Raw genomic sequence first — 26508 nt, 5'->3', positions numbered from 1 at the left:
AACACCTACAGCTTTGATTGTAAACCAAAGCTTTGCTAAAGCTATTATAAACTGCTTATGTATCTAAATAAGCAATTGTGTAAATTTACCAAGTGTTATGATCTTGGCGCCTCAGTTGCTATGTTCACAAACTCATCTGATGGTTTGAGGAATGTTTGCAAGTATGTCTGCATTTGTTTTTAGCTTCTTTGTGTGTTGTTTATTTAAAGTTGCTAGCCTGGTTTGCTTTATGGGCAAAGCAACTGTAAACGACTCAAGTGCTATCCAGATCTCAAGTTGGTAGTTAACAGTAAACTCTGTGAGGGAGGTAGGGAGGGAGGGAGTGAAGGAGGGAGGGAGGGAGTGCTTGAATGCTGGAGAGATGAAGTGAAACTGAGAAGACTGAAACTGCATGTCTCTATTAGCTGTGTAACTCTGCAAAACTCGACAAAGTATAACACAAAGAGAAATCTGATCTGCATTACTCTATCCATAATTGAAGCTTGGCACTTTGCTGTTATGAATATGACTGGTCAGCTACAGAAACAGCAACAGGAAGCAAGCGTGAATAGGATTACTCTGAGAGGAAAGTGAGCAGTGAAATGTAATTACTATGTTGCAATTTGTATTCATGGCTATTGTTTGTGATGACTCTATTGTTAGTATCCTTTGTAGGTGTCACTGAAACAAACCATTAAGGACTAAAGTAATAGCACATGAGGGATGAGGATTTTTATGTTTTCAGCAAACATCTCATCCCAGCTATTTTCCTTTGATTTGCTGATGAAAACAGCGTGGCAAAATGAAATAACAGCGTCTAGTGTTAAATGTATTGCTCTCCGATCATTTCTCCTCAGTGGAATCCAAGCGCAGCCTGCACATACATCAGTCAAGAGAATGGCCAGTTAAGGAAGATATAATGATAACATAATGACTGTGTAAACCCTTTTATATGTTTCAGTGTGTCTAGGTGTCATGTAAGGAACAATATGTGTAGTAATATGTGACCAACATGACATGGACAAATCAAAGTGAAGCACTGTTTCCAGAGCAAACACACTTGAAGGATTAACCTCTGTATTTACCCCCCGCCCTCTCCTAATCAGTATTTTACAGACTGTACAAATAAAACAGAAACTACAGCTTTCAAGCCTAAGAGGTGAGGCTGCACCCATCACAAAATGCTCAGCCAGTGTGCACTGGCTCTCTCTCACTCTGCATCGCTGGACTTGTGCTAAAGGCTGCATGAAATGTAAGCAAGCAGAGATTGAGGCTATTCAAAGCACCTTCATAAAAATGAATGTCAGACTCTGCCAAACCAAATACTTACACAAAAGACTGATTAAACATTTTGTTCTTAGCTCACATCAAGACGAAGTCTGTGTGTCAATCTAAGTGTGTGTGTGTGTGTGTGTGTGTGTGTGGTGGGGGCGTGGTCTACAAATACATATGCTGTCAGTATCTTGTTCCTATTTCTTATATCTAGACCTACCACAGTTAAGTTTACTTTAGCACCTGCAGCCTAGTCTCCAGGTATTATTTAAATGGTTTACAATGGATAAGTTAAGTTATACCCCCATCTTTATTCGTGATTTATGATATATCAATCACTAAATATTTCGGTGCAAATGCACACTATCTTGAAATCTACACCATCTTAGAACGGGAAGGGTTAATAGTCACTAGAAAGCACCGAAATTCTATTGGATTTAAATACGGTTTTGCATCGGCTCTAAAGTGTCCTGTTGCTCTAGATGTCATCTGAGTCACAAGTGCAGTGGGAGGGACTATAGCCTAGACTGCATCGATCCGAAACCGGTTAGGAGGCACAGCGACAACAGAGAGATAAAGTTAGAAGGAGAAGCGCCGCGCCAGCAGTCCTCCTCTCCGTCCGTGAATTCATTCTGTTTTTCCGACACTTCCAGCAGCGGTACATTTAAACCCAGCACACCAGAGCAGACTCGTGCTACCTTTAATGGTTTACCGAAAGGGGAAGAAATAACTTTCAAGTACTTTTTATGTGTTGGGGGCTTTCTGTCAGATCCAGTAAAAGGTGAGTCAGTATTTCTTAGTAAAATTGGATATTATATTTTAAGAGTGTCAATGTGATGACGTAAGAAGAATCAGAAAAATGTGGCTGTTTTGTATTTTGTGAAGGAAAACGTGGTTAGGGTTTCCCATAGATTATAGTTTTATGTTTATGAGAACTAAATATATGTATTCGTTGTTTTCTTTGTTTGTTTTTGGTCCACAGAAAGATTTGAAAACTGTCTACAAGAAACAACCAGAGGAGGAAAAAGAGGCTTCTGATATTTTAAGTCAAAACAGGATTCCTCTGTCTTACGTCTTGCCAAATGTTGCTGTCAAGAGGACAAGATTTTCTATTGATGTCTGGGAATTCCTTATTAATTCCACACTGAGGGGGTTATTATTTTCTTCTCAACAAGATGAACAATAGCATTGTTTCAAATGAACCATGTAACCATACCTGCATTGTGGGCCGTGATGGCAAACCGGCCACAAGTATCATCATGTTTCTGCTTGGTGTTGTCGGAAACCTCCTGGCTCTGTTTATCCTGGGAGTGCATCAGAAGGAGCATCGCTCCAGGTCCTCTGTGTTCTGCATCTTGGTAACCGGCCTGGCTCTCACAGATCTTCTGGGCACCTCCCTTCTAAGCCCACCTGTATTCATCTGTTATGCCCGCAATATGTCCCTTACAGACCTGGGCGGTAAAGGACTGTGTAACCTCTTCGGCTTTGCCATGAGTTTCTTCGGCCTTGCACCCACGCTCATCCTGTGCGCCATGGCTGTGGAACGCTGCCTGGCCATCAGCCACCCTTACTTCTACTCTGTACACATCCGCCGCAACTTTGCTAAATTTACCCTTCTCTTTATCTACCTATTTTCTGTGGCCTTCTGCCTACTGCCCTTCGTTGGTTACGGTAAATTCAGGCAGTACTGCCCTGGGACATGGTGCTTCATTGACATGGATGCGACTGAGGATGAACAGGCCAACTTGGTTTTGGCTTTCTCTCTGTCCTACTCCTCCCTCACGGCACTGCTGATCTTTGCAGTGTTCGTGTGCAACGGTTCAGTGATTATCACCCTTTGCAAGATGCACAAGAGCCATTTACTGCGCCGTGGCTCGGTCGGGTCAACGGGCAGAAAGAGGAGGCTGAGCCTGGCCTGGTTTGGGCAGGGAGAAGAGGAGATGGATCACCTGGTGCTGCTGGCGCTCATCACTGTCATCTTTGTGGTCTGCTCACTGCCGCTCACTGTAAGTCTATATTTGACCTTCCCTCTGTGCAAGCTACTGATATTATGTTGTTTTTCCTTTTAGTTTTACTACACAGTCACATTGAAGAAGAGGTGACACACTGATTGCTTTTATGCAGTTTGCTGAAACATGACCAGAGCTCCACAATGAAATGAAAAGAGGTTATAGCAGTTTACAGACAAAAAGGGGAAAGTTAAAGAAGGTTTAGTTATTGTTATCACCATTACTGGCCTGTAGTGGATGTTTTTGTGCACTATCTGCAGTGATGATAGACAAATCTGATGTAATCTGTAAATAAGATGGATGGAGCCACCTGACTTCATCCATTGGCGAGCGCTTTTTAAGGCTCATTTTTAGCTTTGTGGTCTTTGCTTTGTTCCTTTTTTGGTGCAGGAAGTGAACACATTCAGCCAAGAGGGTGGAGTGTGTCAGGCTGCAAAAATGCTTATGTCTGCAAAAGTCCAGGTATTCTGCATTGTAGTCTGAGGTTGGACTCACTTTTTGATCCAGCCTCAAGTGCCGATTTGAGGAACTGGAGATTTTGGCATTTCAGTGTTGGTAGGTGGTAGGTGCTCAGTAGGTGCTGTTTGGTGGAAGGCAAAGTTTACAGGAGTAAGGTCATTTTAGCCTCAGTGTTTCCTGACTTTGTGTGCATCTAATAAAGTGAATTCCTTTCCCTCCTTCTGTAATCATTATGGACATAGCAAGCTTTTGGTGGCATGGCGACGGTTGATGTTTTTGTAAGTTGTGGTATGTGTTTGTCTGCCCTGTTGAAGTCTCCTTAACGGTTGTGCTTTGCTAATGAAAGGTGTGTCCCTAAGTGCAGCCTTTGCCACACAAAGCACACTGCTGCTTGTGTGTTTGTGTTATGCATTTTTCTTCACAGCTCGGTATCTGCCTCTGTTTAAGAGGAGTGTGCCTACAACCTGACAACCCTGGCAGACTGGTCCGGCCCTGTCTTTCACAGAGGATGTGTGAATCGTGTTATAAAGGCATTCATGTGCTGTCATATGTATATTAGCCTTTTTTTAATTCTTAAACAGACGGTTTCATAAATTAGTTTACAGGAAGCTGAAAATGCATTTTGTCATGCTCGTGCTATTTACCGTCTTCTCACCATCTGCTTCTTGGTGGTTTGTGGTAACATTTGCCCTAAAGCTTTGACTAACTTAGGGTGCATGTGATTGTACTTGCCCTGAGTTATGGTTAAGAGTGACAGGGATGACGATACATACTCGTTCACACTCTGAGTAAGAATCCAGGAAACTCCAACTTCACCGCTTGCATGCACACGGTCCTCCTTTTGTAAAGTCATGCAGACAGTTTGTGTTTCAGTTTCAAAGTTAAAAATAGAAAATTGTTATAATTGAGAAATAATTGAGCTTTGTTTTTGAAAAAGTCAAATTTAGCCTAACGTTAAGTTTCACTATCAACGTGCTTAAATTATAAGCTTGATATCCGTTGTATATATAATGAACGACAATGTGGCAACAGCGTCTCAGCAGACGTGTGTGTGTGTATGGTTGTTCACATTGTGGTTTTGATTGTCGTGTCGGAGCTTCCAGACAGATGTAGGCTCATGATTAATAATGGTCGGTTTGCCTGAGGCACAGCAGATGTGGGCAGAGAAGTCTGAATCTGTTCATTGCAATGAAAACAATGTAGAGTTCAAGTGTAATTTATATTCGCAATTTCTCTGCTTCACATAAGAGGTATACAGTCTTCATTTGGTCATTAATTCTTGTACTTCTACAACAACAATGTGCAAAAAGAAAAAAGAAGAAATAAAAACATTGAGCATGTGTTTCTGGTTAGTGTTTGTTGTCTCAGATCACTTTTGAGGAACTGAATATACTTTAAAGAATTAGGTTTTCTTCTATGGCTTTGCACTCCACGTGGGTTGATGTAGGCGAGATGAAAAGCAGGCACTGGAAAATGAACACTTACATTTTTAAATTTAAGTTTGGCAGGGAATATCAATATTTATCATATCACGACACATTCATTATTTTCAGTGGTCTTTGGCTCACAGGTATAAATAATGTCTGTGGACTTTGTATTTACAGATCACATTTCACAATCCTGCATCCGCTGAATGGCTTTTGGACACTAATAAATGAAGCGATGTTTTCTCTGCATTTTTCTGAGGTCTGGTTCTGAGTACGGCAAGATTAACTATTAGTGTTGCAGACAGAGAAGTGGTAAAACATGATCTATGAGACAAAGAAGGAAAGGCGATGTATGTCTAGTTTTTTTTTTATCATTATCTCTTTTATTGAGAAAGCAATTGAACATAACAGTAGTATGTCTAGTATACTGTTGCCTGGCTCGCATAAACATTACTTGGCAAGTTTGTCAAACTATGACCCTGATCTTAATGTTATCTATTACCTCCCACTGACACTTTTCATACCATGCAATTGATGCAGACAGCTGGAAACTATTAGGTTCAGTTATCCAATTAGAGCTAATCTCAGGCAGATACTGACACATTGTTACAGATTTATTGTCAAATTTATTGCCAGTATGCTCTCTGTTGGTTGTAAAATGTTTAAAAATACAGCTATGAAAAAAAAAAATCATCTCCTGCTGCTGGACAGGTTTTAAAGTGTTCTCTCAGGATTATGCAAGTTGATACTGCTGAATTAACAGTAAAATGACTGTTACATACTGGCATTGAAGTTTATAAGCATTAATTGACAGCTCAGTAAGAATCATGTGAGTATTTAACCTATTGTAATCTCTATTTTAAAGGCTGTTTCCTCCAGCCTACAAATCGATGCTCTTCATAGTGTCGCTATGGGAACTCCTGAAGCGACCCATCTGGTCAATACCTGGCTCAATAAAGTTGTTTTAGCTAGAAATTTTCCCAATTATCCCATTTGTGAATAATGAAAAACAAATGGCAGGCCTTTGGTTTTTCCTGTTTTTGTGGTTTTTTTAAGTGAGCAACTGTATCAGCAGCAGCATGGGCTCGATTTAATCACTAATGTTTTAACTTATTCATAAAAGGTTTCCATTAGGGCAGATGCCATATGCCCATCTCAGTCATCAGATCTGTATTGATTCCTGTGTGTGTGGTTAGGGAGTGCAAAAAAAATCCATGATAAATTCCAGCCAGCCGCTTTTGAAAATATTATTTGTATCTAAAAAAAAAAATAACAGCTCGAATGAGGTCATCCTAATTCTTCAGTCATTGATCTTCTGAGTAGTTTTACCCACCATTGGCCGTCTAAGTAAGGTGGAAGGCTAGAGGCTGGGAAGTTGGAAATTGAATGACAGTAAATGTCACCCTGTGAACGTTGTTTCCTTCTTTTCTGTTATTTAAATAAAAAAGTTATTTGTTTTAATCTTTTTCAAACCATCAGCGTTCTGATATATGACGTAGGGATCCAAAATAATTTGCTAGTCTAAAAGAAGGAAAAGCGTCAGAAAACATTTACAATGAGCACACTTTCAATGGACAAAGTTAACCATTGTCCAATGAGCTCCATGAAATATGAATCAAGTTTCTTGATAACCAAACATGTTTTAAATGTAGCTGAAATGTGCGTCGTGTATGAGATTAGCACACACAATGATTAAATTACAGTGTTTGGCGAGCTTTAACAGTGCTAGCAGCAAGAACCTCGGTTTCTGCTAGCATCATTATGCGGTTACACATTGCTTTGGCTGCGTGGTTAGATTCCAGTTTATTCTGACAAAGCCGACGTATAAGCCGCTCATTTTTTAATATCTGAGTACTGCAAAACAGCGCTGCTATCGTCTGTTTACTTTCCCCCTTTCTATAATAATACTTTTAACCAAATATTATTTCTAGTACGGACCATCAAGACAAGCAACGTTTAAACATCTAGTCGACTAGTCGCCCACAGCCGTAGTATAAAGTTTGGCATCTCCTTTGCACATTTGTCAAATGTAGACCAAAGATTAAACAGTGCTTAGTGGAAGTAGCAGTGAAATAGAAAATAAAAATAAAATTTCCATTTTTATTTTGTTTAAAAAACGAACCTATCTTTTTGATTCCGTTCACAGTAGAAACGTCATGTTACCGTTGATTTAAGAGCCTCAATTACTTTAATGTTAAGTCTTTGGACTTCATATAACTCCTGTTGAACCCTGCCTCTCTATCACTCTGCTGGGGCTAGTAATATACAAATCTGACAGGAGCACAGTGTGTTCTGTGATTTGGAAAAAAGAAAAATGGAAATATCAATTTGCTTCCAATAGCTGTGAGCTAACTGGGCAAGAGGGCTGATTGCTGGGAAGATGATGAACAGCAGGCAGCTTTAACACATTTACAGGGCATCATTCCTCCAAGAATCATCACAGCGCTTCATAAATCTGGATTGTTTGACAGACCGGGCAAGAGAAATCCCACAGAGTGAAGTTTTCAAAATGCTATGTGAAACAGTATGCAGCACAAAGTTCTTCTGTTAAAAGACATAAAAATTTCATTGGTAAACTATTCATGAGGTCATAGATTTAAGAAAGATTGAGGTATTAGTTAACAAAATGTTATGAAGACAAATTTCACAGGATATTCTGCTTTTAGTTCAAGAACATTTAGATGAATGTTCGTTGTTCCCCTGCAGGACTTAAACAAGCGTACAACTAAATATTATAACAATAGTTTCCAAACCGCCTGGAGTTCTTACATGCATTAACATGCCCAGTCATAGCCTGAATGCCATTGAAAATATGCAGAATAACAGGCTTTTGATGTTTTTCTTCAGGGACACTCCTATTTGCATCCAACTGGATCCAGATTGAGAAAATTAGTGTGGATGAAGAGGGGAATTTCCCAAATCCAGACATATCCAGAAGATTCAAGTTAAAATGCCTTCCAGAGGTTGTCTAAAATTAAATCAAAAGTTGGAAATCTCAGTTGAATTCTTTAATTCTGCTAAACTGCCAACTTGAGCGACTAGCTGGAGAACGAACAAGAGCTAAGCATCCAGAAAGATCTCACACAAACACGGGGAGAACATGCAAACCCCACACAGAAAAACCAGATGGCAGAATTGAACTCAGGTCGTTCTTGCTGTGAGGCAACTGTGCTAACCACTGTGCCACCTCCGTAAGAAATGCACTTGTGTTTTCTTGTTAAAACCTCCTGCACGACCCTTCTCGCTCCCCATCTTCTCTATGGGAAAACTGTTTCCACACCACGTAGGAGCGAGGACAGGAGGAAGCATAAACTAGAATGGAAAGCACTCTGTGTGACATCAGCATAGGATACCATTACCTTTGCATGTGTTTAGGTTGTTGTTAGAAGCACAGTCCACGCAGCATGGGCGTCGTACTTACATGTGTAAAAGTACTAATGCTATGACAGAGTTGAAAATAAGAACCTTTTTTGTTTCTGTGGTATTTAAACCCTGTTGTGAGGTTTAGTGTTGTCTCTAAAAGGAAAGATGATGCTTTGCAATCAGCAGCTGACTTTGTGAAAAGAACAAAGAGGATTCCTTTCCTTTGTGCTTAAGCAGATACACGCATGCAAACATCTATACAGTGTTGGGGAGTTTCCTTAAGAGATTAGTAGTTGTCCTGTTAAAACTATATCGAGTCAAGTAATTGTAATTGCTTCATCAGAGTAAAATGTGTAATTATTTACTTTGGATTGCTTTTGTAAAAGTGGGCACTGGGGCATCTTCTTTTTGCTGCTAGTAAACACGCTCTATATTGTACACTTAACGCTTGTTCTGATTACAGAATGGAAATATTGTTCAAGTTTAACCACCCACAAGAAAAAAAGGGCACTAATAAAATAAAATAAAATCTTAAAAATTAAGCACATATTGCCCGATCAATCAACATTTATTTTATAAATGTTTATTGGGAAACATTTATTTTATAAATGTTTATTTTATGTGCACGTATTTATTTGTTTTTCAGTAGTCAGATGACTGCAGGCTTGTTGAGCTTGTTTTTCTTTATACTACCTGTAGTTTTATCCTTTTTCCCTTACCTTTGAACTCATTTTGAAATCGGACAACAAATGATGCCAACGAATCTCCTGAAGAAACCTTTTGATGTGCCAGTTAAGTGTGGGAGCTGGAGAACATGGCTTTGGGCTCCAGTACAATAAGAGGTGAGCAGCTGTGGAAGAGGTCTTTAATGGCTGAGGAATAGAATGAATGGAAGAGGCTAAAGACAGATGTGGAGCAGATGGGGGCAGCTGCAGCAGTCATCATCTGTTCATGTGTTTTTGGTTCCCCAAATGAAAAATTGTTTGCGAGTGATGATGATTATGTGCTTAACTGAACCTTGTACTGTACTCTGCATGCTTGATTGAGCTCGAAATGCTTTGGCACCGTTAATGAATACCTTTAGTAGATACTTTTTTAATAGACTTTTTTGTGACTTTCAACTCTGAGAAAGTGAGCCGTAACTATAGCTGCTTATTTGCGCATCCAACAAGTATGAAGCAGCCTAAGCACTTATTAAATGTTGTGTTTCTGAATGCGTCCCTCAGTTGTATCTCTGTGACCAACTCCTGAAGTAAAAGCAAATCTGTTCCTTTAGCTGCTATAAGTTCTGTTTACCATCGAGTTTCTGACATTTTTGCTCTGCTGTTTGGTGCAGGGTAGGTGACTTGCAGGGAATCTTCTTTTGTGCTGAAAACAGCTGTCTTGAGTCTGGCTGATAATTCACTGTGGATTTGTGGCTATGAGAGACTCTTCTATACAAGTCATTTTTTGTCTCAAATCTAAACGTCAAAACAGTGATTGTCGCGCTTTTGCGTGTCATTTATTTCCTGTATATGGCACTTTTTTTCTCTGTCCTTTGAATGATCTCTCTACTTCCAGCCAGATTGTCTACCACACATTTCTCTGTAGTTACATATTGAATACTTCAGTGGTAAAACTGGAAGGACAAGACATTATGAAATGTAACAGTTTCACACTACCGCTGCACTCTGGCTAATGCTTGAGATTACAGGCCCCTTAATTCTGCAGCATTTTTTTTGAAGATAATTGATGGTAATACAGCTGGAGTCTATCCCACCTACCACAGGGCGAGAAGTGGGAGTACACCCTGGACAGGTCAGTCTAACCAAGGCCAATACAGAGAGGCAGGCAACCAGTTGCACTCACAGCTGGATTACCCAGCAAGAATTATTTGCTATTATTTATGGTAGATACAGTAAAATGTCTTGTAGAGGAACCAGTGATCCACTGTATGATTCTATATGTATTTAGTCTGTTAGTATTGCATATACATTTGTTGATAAATTTTCTTCCTACTGATCTTACTGTGCATGGTCACTAAACCTATGTGGCGGAGGCCTTGACAATTAAAGCAAAAGATCAGCAACTCTAGGAAGGATTCAGTTCTTTTCCACTTGCTAATCCTTATCAGGAACATAGGCATTTGGTCCAAACAGATGTAAGGTGTCATGCTTTGGTGTGCCTGTGTGCATACAAGAGAAAGTACCAGCATCCCTTTTTTCATGTAGCCATTTGCTGCATATACACTCACTTTGAGAGCTCTGGGTAGTTGGCTTTTTTTTATTTTTTTTGCCACGTGTGTGCACAGTTATTTGCCTTTCTGTCAACAGTGTCATTGTTCACACGCTGTTGTGTGAAATGTGCTCCACACCCAAGTTTAGAGTTTCTCAACCTTAGGGCTTGTGTAGTCGCTTCAGATTGTGAGGAAAGTCACAAGACGAGGCAAAAGTTTATATAGAACAAATGATATAAAATGATATGTTGGTACATACAGTAATCACATACATACATTGTGTAATTAAAAAGGTATTTTTGATTTGAAAAACACAGGTGTGAAAACCTATGTGACTTTTTCATAATGGCTCCACAGTGTAGCGGTTTACACGTTCACCTAACAAGCAAAAAACCCCCGGTTTTATACCCAGGTGGAGACACAAATCTCCGCCTGGGCATCCAGAGTTAATTCAAATCCATTTTCATATCCGCTTATCAAATCACAACCACTTATCTGTGTTTCACAATTGATAATTACCTTAAGTAAATGCAGCTAAGTCTAGTCTCCTTATGTTAGCAGCTCCAGAGAACAATAGGATTCTTGTTTTATACTCCGCCTTGTCTGCAGCATCAGGAGATAAACGAACTGGCACAATGTCACAGCAGCGAAATACAACACCCTCATATCAAACAGACGATAACAATGGCAGAATACGCAGAGCATCTGTTGATGTGCTGAAGGACACTTGAAAAGGGAAGCAGTTGACACTCAAGTTCAATAATGTGGTGAAACCCTTGCTGCAGTTAAAAACCATTATCATAGCAAGGCTGGTTTTTAGCGTGGCCAACTAAATGACTGCTTAGGGTGATCCCTGAGTTGGCCACGCTGCCCACTGGAGGGGCTCCAAGAGAGGAAGGAAGAAAAAAACTTTGTGAACTGTAAAAACTGCTAACAGTTCGGTCAACAGTCTACAACTGACTGACTCTCACATAACCTGCTTTTAATTTAATCGTCCAGCTGAGTAAGAATCATGTATGACTAACCAGGTTACTGATATTTCTTGTAAAGACCTTCCTCATCTCAATAAATCCTATTAATGTGTGTATTTTATGTGCTCAGGTGTGCCCTCAGCTTGGGTCATGAGGAAGTCTTTTGAAGTCCTTTAATGAGAAAAGAAAATCTCCATGAGAAAGCAAAAGAATTTTGCTGGTGTCACAGTGAAAAATGTAATACTGATTTCCTGTTACAGAAACTGCTGGCTCGGTAGTGCAGTGGTTAACATGTTTGCTCAACATGTGCAAGATTGCTGGTTTGATTCCAACTGGAGAAATGAGGGCATCTGGTGCAAAGCTCTGCCAACCTAAACATGTTAACCTGCTGTGGTGATACCTTATCACAAAGGAGCGGCTGAAGGTTTCTTCTTCTATTAATGAAATCAGAGCATTGTTCTAACTATTCAACACGGAGACAGGATACGTCAGCATCTGTACTTTCTACATATCACATAAAGTTAGAGAATTACAATGAAGTCATTGATCTAGGATATCAATAAATTAAAAAAATGTTTGTAGGTGGAGCTGAGGGATGAGGGGTGGGGGGAGACATCAATGAATCCTCTTTGTGATTCTTTCCAAAATGCATTTCAGCTGTGCGTGGATTTACTTCTGCCTTCAAACACATCTAAGACAGAGTATGTAGACAACAGGGACTAAACTAACTAAACAACATAATTGCAACCAGACAGTAGTGATGATTTGGTGGTTTGAAATTTTGGGGGTCACTGCGCCCTGGCTAATGTTTACTTCTGCAGCGAATTTGAGAATATGATGGGAAATTTCCTCTGCTCTCATCTTCTCCCAGAGAGTCCTGCAAAATCCTAAAAATACATCATGTTGGCAAATAGCCAGTCCACATAGGGTGTATTTGTATAGTTTTAGATGTGTGCCCCTCACTGATGGAAACGAGACTAAACTTCCTAATTAGAGGAACTGGGGTTTTTTTATTACAGACAAGCTGCTGTTGATAAAAAATTGTACACAAGTGACATGGCGAGGTACTTTTTTAATTGTGATTTTTTTCTGTAACACTCAAACTGAAATGAATGCATGTAGTTTAAAAAGCTGTGATATAAAATATCTAACTTTGTTCTTCCTGTCATGTTTCTTCTACACAGAACAGAACTAGAAACCGAGACAGAATCATTCAAAACTTTTATTCAACAGTTATTCATCGATAGTTAATGAATAACGCGCGTGTGTGTGTGTGTGTGTGTGTGTGTGTGTGTGTGTGTGTGTGTGTGTGTGTGTGTGTGTGTGTGTGTGCGAGTGCGAGCCTGTTATCTGGGAATAAAGACTGAAAACATAAGGAATCAACTAGCTGGCTTCACTTCTCACTCTTTGTGTACATTATGTCTCATTTGGTTAATCTGTCTCACAGTTGTGTAACAGTTAGCTTTGCTTTAGAGTCTGTTCTGTGTGCTTCGATAGTGCCGTAATCCAGACTTCAATCCTCGTTATTATATTCTGTTTGAGAGGTTTCCTTTGATGCTGCTATGCTGCTGATCCTCAGCTGACACACACCCAGCACACAGCCTGGCACGTAGATTCTTGGTCCCAGCAGCTCAGTGGGAAAAACAAAGAGATGGACAATGACAAGGAATCATGCTGAATTGCAGCTGTTCTGATCAAGATGTCAGTTATAACTTTAATCAAAGATCCAAATAAACATGCAAACAAAGCACTTAGCAATAGTCACTTACAGACTTCATAAAGGAAGTGCTTTGTGGTTATTTGTAGCTCGCATTAGCAGAATAAATGAATTATGCAAACCGCTTTGACAACCTTTAAAACTACACCATACAGGTGGTGAAAACCACATAGTGATGCAGTTGTAACTCTCTTGGCTGTGTTTAACCAGAATAGTGTTGCAATATTGTTGCTAATATGCTGCGCTATTAGTTTAATGAGGTGTATATTACAGTGTTTTTACTTTAATAATAAAGCTAATCCCAAAAATAAAACATCTAAAGACGGTGAGGGATTTATTTGGCTTTGGTTTGCTGTTAGAACCAGTTTGGAAAAGCCCAAATTTAAAGGCCTGCTGTGCGTGTTAAGACCTGGAATTCTTCTTTGTATGTCACGCGCTCCTCATTGTGGACAGCATCCATTCATTTAGTAGTGCTAAAAAATATCCAAAATATAGGACGAGAAAGTAGGCCTTTGATTTACAGAATTATAATATGGTAGCTCAAAAGACTGACTTAATGTAAGTAATGTATTCTTTCTTTTATGGTTGCGTCTTCAGAACGTTTAAAGTATTTTGAAACAAACTAATTTAAATGTAAAAAATGCATATTTTACTTTCACTCTCCTTTCACTGTTGTGCAATAAAGGTGATGAGCTGGATCAAAATGACCTCAGTTAAAAAAGGTCGACTTTACCTTGTGCGAAAGTGATAAAAACACACAGTCGCTTCCAGTGATGTTTGTCTAATAAATATAGTCAACACAAAAGCAACAGTTGTCAGCTGAACAGACTTTATTGGCATTGCAGTAAAGTGAGGAAATCACCTGTCACCTGCTGTGGGTGGAAACACAGTGTGCTAATCATAACCTCCTGGGATCTTGACCACTGTTTTTATTTTACTGCTGTATAGATTCATAACTATATGAAAGTTAGTCTGGGATGGCAAGCAATAAAATAATTCTGTTTTTTTGAAAGGTCGTCTGAATCGTGGCTTTATCAGCTACAAAGTGCTTAAAACATAGAGCGCTCACCGGCTACCTCCACCCCAGCTGGTTGTGTCACCCTTTGACTACGTGACCATGTCACATATCATCACATCACCAGAGTTAATAAAATGCCATAACAGGGATGAAAGATCAATAAATCAAACAAAAAAATAGGACTGATGTTTTAAAGCAACAGCAAATTAGTTCCAGTGGATGTTTTTCACTGCTAACAGCAACAAGGGATTTAGTTCATAGTGCTTGGTTATGTGCGGTTAATTTACATGAAGTATGAAGAAGGACATGGATGACGTCCAGATGACTCTCTGTGAAAGAATGTCGCAACCAGGATGAAATTCATCTGAACTGGCTCCACTAGGGACATTAAACACAGCCTCAGTCAACAACAGTTACATTTGACTGTGAGCAATTCTGTTCGATTTGAAGTTATTTCAAAAGATACACTCCTGCTGTTTTCAAAGGGCATATATGACCCTGTCAACAACACACGAAAGCACAGTAGCATCATGTCTGTGAAGGCTCTCAGTCATCCAGGTCACCGTAGTCTAAGGAGCTTGGAAAGAAAGCATCTGGACTTCTTTAAGTTTCTTGAAGTTTTAAGTTTCAAGAAACTTAAAGAAGTCCAGACGCTTTTCTTTCCAAGCTCTTTAGACCACAGCAGCATCAGATACAGCAGAGAAAATGAGCGTTTTTATCTCCAATGAAGAGGAACTAAAGTGTCGGTCTACAGCTTCTTCTGTTGTAACACTCTCAAGGTTTTGTAATTTGCCCAGCTAAAACACTGTGCCTCATATTTTACACTGTACAGTTTGAAAAGTGGGGTTTTATGGTTTCACGGTTACTTCCACTTCCTCTTTTGGGGAGTTTGAGGAGTGTAGTTCTGACACCAGCCTCTTTTTTTTCAGTTGTTAAGCAAACGACAACTCCTACACATTCGGCACATCCTGCTCCGGAGACAGGATTTAATTGTGAGAGAGTTCAGAGTGACAGCTTTATTTGGCCCTGAATTCTAAAGAGATAATAAAGGTTTGTCTTAAAACTTTTATGTGTTTTCCACGAACTTAGAAAGCATGTAATGTATAAGACATTGTGTACTATTTAAAACAGGAGTCAGTTTTTTGCAATATCAAGGCATGTGTGTTAAATGTAATATTACTTTGCCCTGTGGTCTTTGCAGACAGTCAATTCAACTGTCTGCAAAGACCACAGATGCGTGAGTGTTCAGAGAGTCCGTTATTCTCAGAAGTCATTTATAGATGATGATCGTAAAAGGTTTAATGTTTTCAGGTGCAGTAGTTCACTGTAGTGTTGGGCACATCTTAGAGAGGAAGCTCACTAATGGACCGTAAGTGTAGACAGTGTAATTCCCCTGATGAAGCATGTCTGATTATAACAATATAGACTGACTATACTACCGTCACTTATTGCAGCATATGGTTTTTTGTCTTCTGGAAATGTCTTTCATGGAAATGAACAGCTTAATAATAATCTCTAAAGACTGGGAGGGAGATGTGTTTTCTGTGAAAAAGTCACTAAGCAAAACGAATGTTACCATTGAGCCGTTGTACATGAAACAGAGATGTATATCCTGCAGACGGTGTCGGCAGGAAACACCCACTCATTTTTCCTCTCTGTACGTTCTCCTTAACCTCAAATGTCAGAAAACACCTCAGTGGCTTTCCAGACACAGATCATGGAAAGGTACAGTTCTCCATTAGTTAAATACAAAACAAACAAACAAAAAAACGTCTAATATAGTGCCACACTGTATGATTCACCAACTACAAAAACAGAACAACTTCAGGATCTCAGGAGATAAGCATCCTCAGAGATAAGCATCCTCAGACAGCCTTTATGTCACTAAGCCTCGTGCTGCTCTGTTTAAGGCGTTCAGGAGAAATAACACAGAAAACACTCCTGCATAGCTGTTAGTGGAAATCCTATAATCTCCAATGATCAAAGGATCAATGAACTTTAAAACTTTATACCAGGGACTGGCAGTGTGCTGTGGTGAACCTTTCGCTGACCTTCCGGCGGAGTTACGAGAAAATAAATCTGCTGTCATGTTTTGAATGAATCTTTTGATAAATACATACGGGCAGAAAACAGAGATAAGGTTCGTTGATGTGTGAAGTTGAAGAGAAGTGAGAATTCAGAAAACTAAACAGGGAAAAATGTCACTAAAAGTAAAAGATTACTTTCAAAAATAAAGCCACGAATATGTACACAGTTCAGCCACAATATAAATAAAGAAAACACTGAAAGGTGAAGCGAAACATAGTACGGTCCTGGCGTTTATATGGACGTTACTTTATCATGTGCCACCCAAACCAAGTGCATCCTGTGTTAATGGCACCTTACATGCACATGTGCCCCCCTTTCCCTAGCAGGACACTGCGTACATGCAAGCTATACTAAACAAACTGGCCAAGAACAGTTGGAGGAACACAGAGTCCTTGCTGTGCATCCCACAGGACCCAGAAGCCCTTCTCCCAGTGTTGTATGTTAGGCATAGAAAAACACGACTAAAGGGAGTTGCACAATAAAAAGGCCGTTCATTTTTCTGTCATGGCTCATCTGTGTGTAGTTAGTAGTTTTTATGATTCACCTCATTTAAAGTGCTGAATGAATCAGATGCCTCCATGCTATGCCATGGCTATAGATCTTTGTACGATTATCTTTGTCACTGCACTAATGCAACCTTTTGGCTAAAAAACAGAAATACAGCAAAGTTTCACGCACCTTTGGTAAATTGTGCTCTTGTGCTGTTGCCAACTCTACAGCCCAAAGTGATTCATTTGTTTCCAAAAAAGCAAGATGAGAGCATTAATCAAGCTCAAGCCTATAAATTTATTCCATGGAGGATGGGTGTGTTAGATTTCTCATAAAGACTTAAATGAAGTGAACCAAAAAGTCTGCAAATGACTCACTATTGCTTGTAAAGGCTAACAGCTGTAAGCAAGTTATGAAGCTGAAGGAAACAGAATATCATCAGTGTGAGCGTCACTGAATCACTTCAGAGCAAAATGTAAGTGAATGAATCAACCTGAGGCAATAAGGTCGCATGTGTTGTGTTACTGCTAGCTTACCCTTGAAGGGGATGGCTACGGTGAAAAGCTTTTACTTTTAAGGTCAGGTTCAGGTCAAATGTTAGGATTCGGCAAATAGTGAGTAGGTCTTCATGAAATGACTGTAAGTGTGATGTCCTCTGAAATGACGATAACACAAAACTGTAGGTGCAGAAATTTGTTAAACAATAATGTTTGTGGCAAACGTCAGTACACATTAAGCCACTTCCATACTTAAACCTGTTAAAATCAGTGCTTTTGTATTAAGAACAGATTAAATGAGTCCGTGTATTGTAAATTATGGGAGTCATAGCTTTAAACTCATGCAGATCTAGCTCAAGCTATGATCAGTGTTACTGACACAGGCTGTGTTTTTTTAATGGAAAAACTCTGAGCGACCTCACACTACACAACACGCCTTCAAATTCCTGAAAAGCAAGCAACCGGGCGGCGAACACTGCGGTGCATTAGGTAACTAAAGAAGCAGCTGTTTTCTGTAGAAGTTAAAGAAGCACAAATATTGAATACAAACATGAAATAAGCTGCACATACGATGTCAGTTTTGTATTAATAGTTCATTTTCTCCAACTAAAAAAACAAAACAAATATTGCAGGTTTAACAGGCGCCAATGAGATTGATATTGAGCTTCTCTTCTTACTCTAGGAAGGAAAGAAATTACGCATATTTTCCAAAAATTTTAATTCCTTCAGAGACTGTAATCAATCTGTAAATGATCTCTGAAAGCCCCGTTTTCTCTGCACTGTCTCCTCTAAAGTTTCAGAATAATCTGCAGTGAAACAGGATCAGGAAGACAGAGTTAAGGGAGTCCACTAGGACAACACGATAGGCAGTAATGGGTTGTAGAGTGTAGAAATCCATTATGTGGTCTGTTTCCTGAATGAAGCAGCCATCATCAACCATCTTACATGCAACCTATGTGTGTCTTACATGCCTTATTTACAACAGATGGCCTGGATCCAGGTACATGAAGACTGTCAGAACAAAGAAGCGAGATCCACAAAAAACAATTTGAGCAAAATAAAACAAAAAAAAAATCTCCAAAGCAAAATACGGGTGGCCTAAATAAAGGATAACTGCATCTCCGGTCAAACCAGAGCAAATGATGCCATGTGCCTCCTCATCTCCTCTGTCTTTCATCACCCACCCCATGACCCAGAAATCAATCTAAATATGCCATGCTGAAGGATGTCTCGATTCCTAAAATGCATCTGGCAGAGAGAGGAGAGAGGAGGCTTGTCGGAAGAGTTATATTGGAGGGTGCACAGGTGTTGCATCCTCTGCTAAAGTGCTTTTACCCATGACGCATGAAAGAAGCGCGTGACACGGCTGGAATATACAAACCATGGCATTGGGGGGAGTTCTGTAAATAAAGGAGTCTCTGCATTCATTCAGATTGTTGTGCCACATCCCTTTAAAATGATGACGTCTAAGCAAAAATACCTCATTTTGTTATATGCCTGTTGCCTTGGCGCCACTCTCTTTGCATCTCTGCTGGGTAGGATTAAGACTTGAGGAGAGGTGGTGAGGGAAGGAACTGAGGATTGAGAAAGCTGCATGCAGGCAAGGTAAAACCATACTGAGAAGTCCGAGGGCTGTCGAAATATCAAAGTAAAATAGTCTGGATGTGAAACCATCAGCTGAAATATAATAATAATACTCTGGTACTTGTCTGGTAACAGTGCCCTCCAAAGCTTTCTGCGTATAATTGTGAAATGTTTAAAATCATCGATTTTTACCTGCTTTAAAAGATTCAGTATTTGGTTAAAAGGAAAATATCTCCATGGCTAAAAGAGAGACGAGGTTCTGTTTCATTCAGTATTTGTAATTACAATTTGCAAGGCTGTGGGTGGTGATAGATGAATGCAACTGCACATGTACGGCACTTTGTTGGCTAGATTTATATACAGTACATATATGATACATTATATGTCTTCATCACGCCTTCCCTGCAGCTCCCTGGTTCTCTGTTCTCCTAAATAATCCCCCATGATGCTTTCCCTCTATGTCTGGCCTGCTCTTTAAGCACAGACAGATCCATTAATATGCTCCTGTTTAAGGAGAGCCTGACATGTCATCAGTTTTGGCCCCACAGCCTGTAGTGCTTTGAGAGGACGGCTCGTGATTTGTGTTTGTCTCTGCGGGGCTTAAAGCCTGCCGAGAGCACCATAAGAGGCAGGGTGGCATGTAGGGAGCAGAAGCGTGAGTGAGGGTGGTAATGTGGAGTGAGACAACAATAGCGAGGAAGGTAGCAGAGCACACGAGTCTGTTTGAAATGTTTCTGGCAGCACCGCGTGATGAATTAAGTGTACCATAACTTTGCATTGAGCACAAGAAGCATTTGTCATTGTGTTTGTTAGTGTGTTTAATGCCAAGATTCATTTTTGTTTGAAACATTAAATCAAATAAGAAATTACTGCCAGCATGAGACCTTTTCCTAGGTCAGAAGCCAAAATAGTTAAGGGTGTTGTTGTATTTTCTTTATTGCTCCTACGAACATCTTTCTCTATGATTCTCCAGAGCTTTTAAAATGTATCTGCCACCAAATTGTGCTGACATCTGTACACCCGGGCCCTTTTCCACGCGCACACACGATACATAAATCTTGAGTTTACTAAATTTAAACTGTTTGTTTGAATTCAAACTGTTTGTTTGAATTTAGTAATCTTCAATTTTTCAGCGTGTATATCAGTGTAACCTTTGATGTCTAGGTAACAAAAGCCAATTTTAAGTGAAAGACTAGTAATGTACGTGATCTACGTTGGCAATCACAAAGCTGTTAACAGCCGCTTCACGCAGCGATGAATTTAAAAAAATTAATTCTCAACTAACAAAACAAACATTCAAAACTCTGTGAATACTTCCAGATGAGTTTATTAAATAGCTGCTCCCCAATTTTTCAAAGTTTTATTACGGCTCTTGATGCTGCAGTGACTTCCTGCTTACATACTTCGGGAGACTATTTTTCAAGTTTGCTGGCATTTCATCTACACACAGTCGACATTGATAATTTTATTGAGTTCCAACTCCATCTTGGAAGCTACTGGTTTTTACTAAAGCTAGAGTTTTTTTATTTTTTATTTTACTACCAGTTGCTACTAATGTAGTAACAAGGAGGAGAGAAACTTACTAATAAAGTGGTGGCAGCAGGTAAATTGTGAAATTTTGCAGTCTATGCCTGCAAAAAAGGAAACGTGTTGTTGTGTGAAAGGAAGTTGAGGACACACTAGCTCAGATGAGTTTTCGTAAAATCCCTCCGTGTCTTATCTGCCATTTATTAAGCCTGTGAAATCCGCTAGAATCTGCCAGCATCAGTTGTGCAATTCAAGAAAGTTTAGACGACTTAAAATTGCATGCTTACTTCCTAAAAAGTCAAAAACATCTGGAGAGGATTTCATTCCACGCTCAACTGTAACTGCTACTGACACATGCAGGATGACGGCTCTCTTCCAGGATTTTGATGTTGTTATACCGTTGAGCTCAACGCCTTCAGTAAAATCACATGATAAGTGCTGTTATTTTGGGTGTGCTTGTTCTCTTATTCTCTGTTGTCTTTTTTTTATTGTTTGTCATCGGCATACCCAGACATCTTTAGGTGAAATATCACGTTTGGTTGATTTTAGCCAGCTGATAAGTGTGCGAAGCATGCAGTCATGCTTGTGACTGGTCCCTGGACTGGGTCTGGACTCTCCCTCAGGCCTCTCTCATGTTTCTTGCTTATTAGTTTTCAGTCCAGTCCCTAGCAACATGGAAACATTTACACCGATGTAGAAAAGCAGTCAATCAGCAGAAGCCATTAATTAGGAGAATGTTTGTTGGATATTTCGTGGAGGAAATGGAGAATTGTTGATAGAGAATGGGAGTGAGGTGACAAAGATGCTTTGTGGGCCAGCTGCTGCTTCTCTCTCTGCCCTGGCTTTGTAAGCAGCCAGCTGCTGCTGTTGTCTGGCCTGCTTTTCTCCAGTCTGTCATACCATAAAGGTCGATACAGGAAAAAGATGTGGTTTTAACATGCTGCCTTATGTGGGTCTGTTTTCGGAACACTTTGTACATTTGAAACTTAAAGATGCGCTTACACCAAGTGTGATGATGCTGACATTTGTTAAAGCCTTGCACAGCAAGATGAACTGCCATCTCCGTCGACACTGATGCTGAACACGCAGCTGAGTTTTCATCTGGCTTTAGCAACAAAGTGCCGACGACTCTGCTCTATTTGCTGGAGGAAGCTTCGAATGGTCCCCATCCAGTTGAGACAACGTTTATTCTTTAAATATCTTTAATCGTGTGCCAAAAACTTTCCGCTGTCAAGAAGTTTCCTCTCAAAAATTCGTATTAATATTTTTACAAATACATTATTACCGTTTAATAACTTATTACTGTTTGTCTTCTTCTCCATACTTTTGTCTTCATCATTCTGGTACAAGCTCATCTTGGTTTCATCCGTTCAAAGATTATTTTAGAGAACTGTGTCGGCTCTTTTAGATGTTTTCTGGCAAAGTCTAATCTGAGCTTCCTGGTGTTGAGTGTAACCAGTGGTTTGCACCTTGTTGTAAACTCTCTGTATTTCCATTCATGAAGGCTCTCTTTATTATAAAGTTTGACAATGATACATCTGCCTCCTCAAGAGAGTTCTTGGCTCGGTTAGATGCTATGAAGTTGTTTTTCTTAACCTTGGAAATAATTCTGTCATCACGCACTTCAGTTGTCTTCTGTGGTCTTTCGGGTCTTTTGGTGTTGGTGAGCTGATCAGTGTAAAATTTTAGCAATGCACCAGATTATTTGGGGTTGTCAGCCTAATGATGACCTCCCGCACTTACACTAACAGTGAACAGCTATGACATACAAATTCAGTACTTTGAAGGGAACAGGTCTTACCTGGCCATAAAACTGCTTTGATTGTCTCATTAATTCTGAACTTCTGAGAATGCAGAACTGTATATAAAAATGCCAGATTTTTATTTGAATTAAGTTGAAATTTTGCACTTCAAACACATCTTGATTGTTTAATTTACAATTCTACAAAAATTGTCTCTCTAACTCTTGACCTTGGCCTTGTAGAAGAGACGGTACAGAAACGTTTACACTTGTAAGCTGGAAATCACAGGAATTGCATCTAACCTTGACGCTCTCTCTGTCTTTTCTTTACAGATTGCAGGCTTTATCAATGCGATCCATCCATTTTGCGGTGACAAAGAGAACCTGACAGCTTTCAGATTCTATGCGTTCAACCCCATCGTTGATCCTTGGGCCTTTATCATCTGCCGCAAGTCCGTGTTTCGCCACCTTTGCTCTCTGCTGAGCTTCCGGTTCAGTAAAGGAGCCGTAAAGACGACAGCACACTGCGCTCTGTCTTTACCCCTTGACAATGTCATACAACGCAACCCACCAGACACGTCACTTCCACCAACCAACATGTATTCCAATTTACCTCGATGACCCACAAAAACCCATGGCAGTGCAAGGTGATGGCCTGGAGGCTGGACGACATTTCTATATGGAAAAAAACTTTTAAGGAAAACTCTAAAATGAAATGAATGTATGAATCCAAAATTCCTGCACCTAGTATTTGAAGGCACAAAGACAAGACTCTGTCACAATTTAAATCTACGTGTGGCCGTTAAAATTTCTCCCTTAACTTTGGAAAAAGTGACTGCACTAAGTGTTAACTTTCCACTGACGGACGGAAGTTATTTCAACATTGCAAGGGGAGTTGTGCCATTAAAACAGCACTGTGACTTGGGACTAAGGAACACTTACAGTCATGTCAGGCCCAAGGATGACATACTGTAAAATCTGAATATATGCAGTTGAGGAAAGTTGTATGGAAATGTATGAATGTATAGTATTTTTTTTAATTTCAATCAGTCGGCCCTTTCTTTAAGGCACAGTAAGTCAGTAAGTCTGTTAATGCATTATCTGTGTCTAAAGCATGGATGACATGAGATTCAGCTCACGCAACGTGCCTGCTTACACGGTTTATTTGGATGACATATGTGTGCAACAGATATACACGATTATTATTGAACTGTCCACTGCCCATAACCCAGAATAGCCTTAACAAGTCTGCCACCATGGAGATCCCCATATGGAAATTAAATTAACTTACAGGAAATGTTTATATTTTGTATGTCTTGAAAGACTTGTGTGTCTCATACTACAACTTATGTGTTGAAAATGTATTTGTGTGTCATGAAACATGAATTTAAAAAAATATGAATTAAAATTTAATCAAGTAAAATTTATTATGCATAAGAATAAATATAGAACTAAATCACAGTGTGATATATAAGTCTCATAGAACTTTCTGTATATTAGGAAACATTTACTAATGGAGACAATGGGGCTGGAAATTTATTTTCCATATGGGGTGATCCAAGCTGAATGCTAATGATGTCAATGTTTGTTGTATGTGCAACATATGCTAATGTTTAGCAGATCCAGTGTTAGCAATGCTAATTACTAATGTGTCAGTGGTTATTATGAACGAGCATGAGTGAATCCAGTGAAGAACCCAAATTTGGTCAAAAACCAAAGCACTTGATATGGACACAAGTACTGGGCCACCTAAAGGAGCTGCTCAGGAATGGAAACACATACCATGAAGCTCCCATTGCACTGTTCTCATGCTGATGTTAATGACAGGAGAGGTTTGGAACTCTGAAGTTTCTGAGTCAGCAGAGAGTTACAGAGAATTACCGACCTCGCTCGGTACCTTTACGTGGCCTGCTTCTTCATGACTGAGTTGCTGCGGTTACTTAATGTTTCCACTTGCAGTAAGATCACTTGCAGTTGATTTGTGGAATATCTAAGAGGGAAAAAATTCTACAAACTTAATTGCTGCAGTGATGGTGTCCTATTACAGTATCTTTACTTGAATTCAGTGAGCTCTTTAGGACAACCTGCTTTCTCACAAGTGTTTGCAAAGGCAGACTTCATGGCTAGGTGATTGATTTTGTAAACTTGTGTCAATGGAATAGAAAGCACCTGAATTTCAAGATTAACAGATGAAGCCTATTTTGTTTTTTGTTTTTTGTCTATATAGTGTATTTTTATTTAAGACCAAAAATCTCAAACACGGGTTGGCACTAGACCAAAAAGTCAGTAGGTTTTTCTCAATTTTACAGAAAGGTCCCAAGGGGTCAAGCCTACATTTTTCTGCTCTGCATTGTGCTGACCAGACTCTGCTGGTGGCTTCAGAGACTTTCTCAGGCATCGCCCACGTTGTATTTACTTTCATATAAAGAAGCAGTAGGCAACAAAGTAGAGACCACCTTATCTCGACTAAGGGATAAACATAGACTGTCTGTCTCAAGCATAACAACTTCCTGCGGAGGGGAGCCCTCAGAATGGGAGTAACAATAAAATCTGTAAACACGTGTAATGTCCTTTTTCTCCAAGAAAGAGTAAATGCTTCTACAGTTTATATCAGAGTCCCCTGAAATATCCTTTCTGCATTTAAAAAATCATATCTTTGTCAAGACTTATGTATCAACTGTTCCAAGAGCAAAACCACTGTGACTGAAAAAATGGATTTCAGAAATGTAAACCTTTTACTTCTTCAGGAGTTAAGATTGCCTGACTCATAACACTGACTATTTTGTGTTTCATGTGTTTGTGTTTGTATGTGTGTGTTTTCTAAAAGACATCCTCTACCCTTTACACCCATAAGGTTTAAGTGTATGTGAAAATGTAATACAAATATATGTTTATGTATATATGTTGGTACAGTAGAAGCTTTTCATAATTGTGCTCTGTCGGGGGAAAAAACCTGTCGTAAAAATGGCCTATTCCTTTTACCACTTACTTTAGCATTAAAACAGTAATGTGAAGGTAAACCTGCCTTTTTTGCAAGTCTAATAATAATATTTTATGTTGAGAAATGAAATGGATTAGTATAAGTTGTTACTATTCCAAACCATCTCTGAGAGTTGGGTTACTTCTTTTTCAAAGAGGGTTTCATTCCCGTGGGAGTCCTGTTCATAATGTCACTGTATTGCTTGAACATTGCATTCTCCTTTTCTTCCTCCTTATCACGGATCTCTAAACTACCTATGATGATTGTGAATGTCATTATAAGAGCTTTTTGCTTTTAAAAATTCCGTGCTGCTGCAAAATGCACTGTGAGAATTAGACTTTTAACTTTAAAGCTGTAACTGTATTCCTGTGCTGTAAAGCAGTGTGTTTTAATGATTATGTAAGTTTGATTTATGCAAGTGCAAATGTATGAGTATGACAAAAAAAATTTTTTCTTCAAAACATTTTTGTCTTCGATCCACATTCACGTTTTGATTTCACTTATGCTCAGTCATGCATGTCTCGATGTTAGACACATTACCACCCACACATTTTGCTTTGAGGATGTAGCGTTCAATCATCAAGCTGTAAATCCGTTGAATTGAATGAAAGAATATTATTCATTCTATCATTAACATTTCATTCATATAAAATAAAATCTCATTACAGTTACAATCTTGTCAAAAACTCTTTTGTCCATGTAAAAACAAAGCAAAAGTGAACATCCTTACTTGCACTGTTTGTCTTCTATGAGACCCGATGTTTGAAGAATATGACATGAAAGCCCTCATGCAGTATATGTGTGTATATATGTATATGTATATATATATATATATATATATATATATATATATACATATATATGTGTGTGTGTGTGTATGTATGTATATATGTGTTTCTGTGTTTCTGTTCATTTATCATTTTTTGTGGTAAGTAAATGTTGTCATAAAAAAAAGGTGTTGCAACAGTACAACACACTTTTTGATTTTTATGTTAACCGTATTAGAGAGAATATAACATGGAGGTCTTTGAGAAAGATGTGATCTTAAATTAAAAAAAGTATAATTGCTTTATAGGTTTATTCAGATGCATCACACAAAGACTTGCAGATTTGAAATTCCAGTGAGATCACTCCAGATGCCAATGATGCTGTAAGAAAGTTTGAGAAGTGAA

The 26508-nt window shown here is 39.2% G+C and overlaps 1 protein-coding gene across 1 annotated transcript; it reads left to right on the top strand.

The window, feature by feature from the left end:
• Positions 1 to 1876: 1876 nt before the first annotated feature.
• On the top strand, positions 1877 to 23699 carry ptgir (prostaglandin I2 receptor). The gene is made up of 3 exons (XM_063493836.1): positions 1877 to 2032; positions 2234 to 3257; positions 22690 to 23699. The coding sequence occupies exons 2-3, from the start codon at positions 2427 to 2429 to the stop codon at positions 22975 to 22977; spliced, it is 1119 nt and encodes a 372-aa protein (XP_063349906.1). The 5' UTR covers positions 1877 to 2032; positions 2234 to 2426; the 3' UTR covers positions 22978 to 23699.
• The last annotated feature ends 2809 nt before the right edge of the window (positions 23700 to 26508 follow it).

This window comes from Pelmatolapia mariae, linkage group LG14 (assembly GCF_036321145.2).
Source record: "Pelmatolapia mariae isolate MD_Pm_ZW linkage group LG14, Pm_UMD_F_2, whole genome shotgun sequence".
NCBI lineage: Eukaryota > Metazoa > Chordata > Actinopteri > Cichliformes > Cichlidae > Pelmatolapia > Pelmatolapia mariae.
The sequence above is the reverse complement of the archived record's forward strand: the minus strand, read 5'-3'. Positions and strand labels throughout refer to the sequence as shown.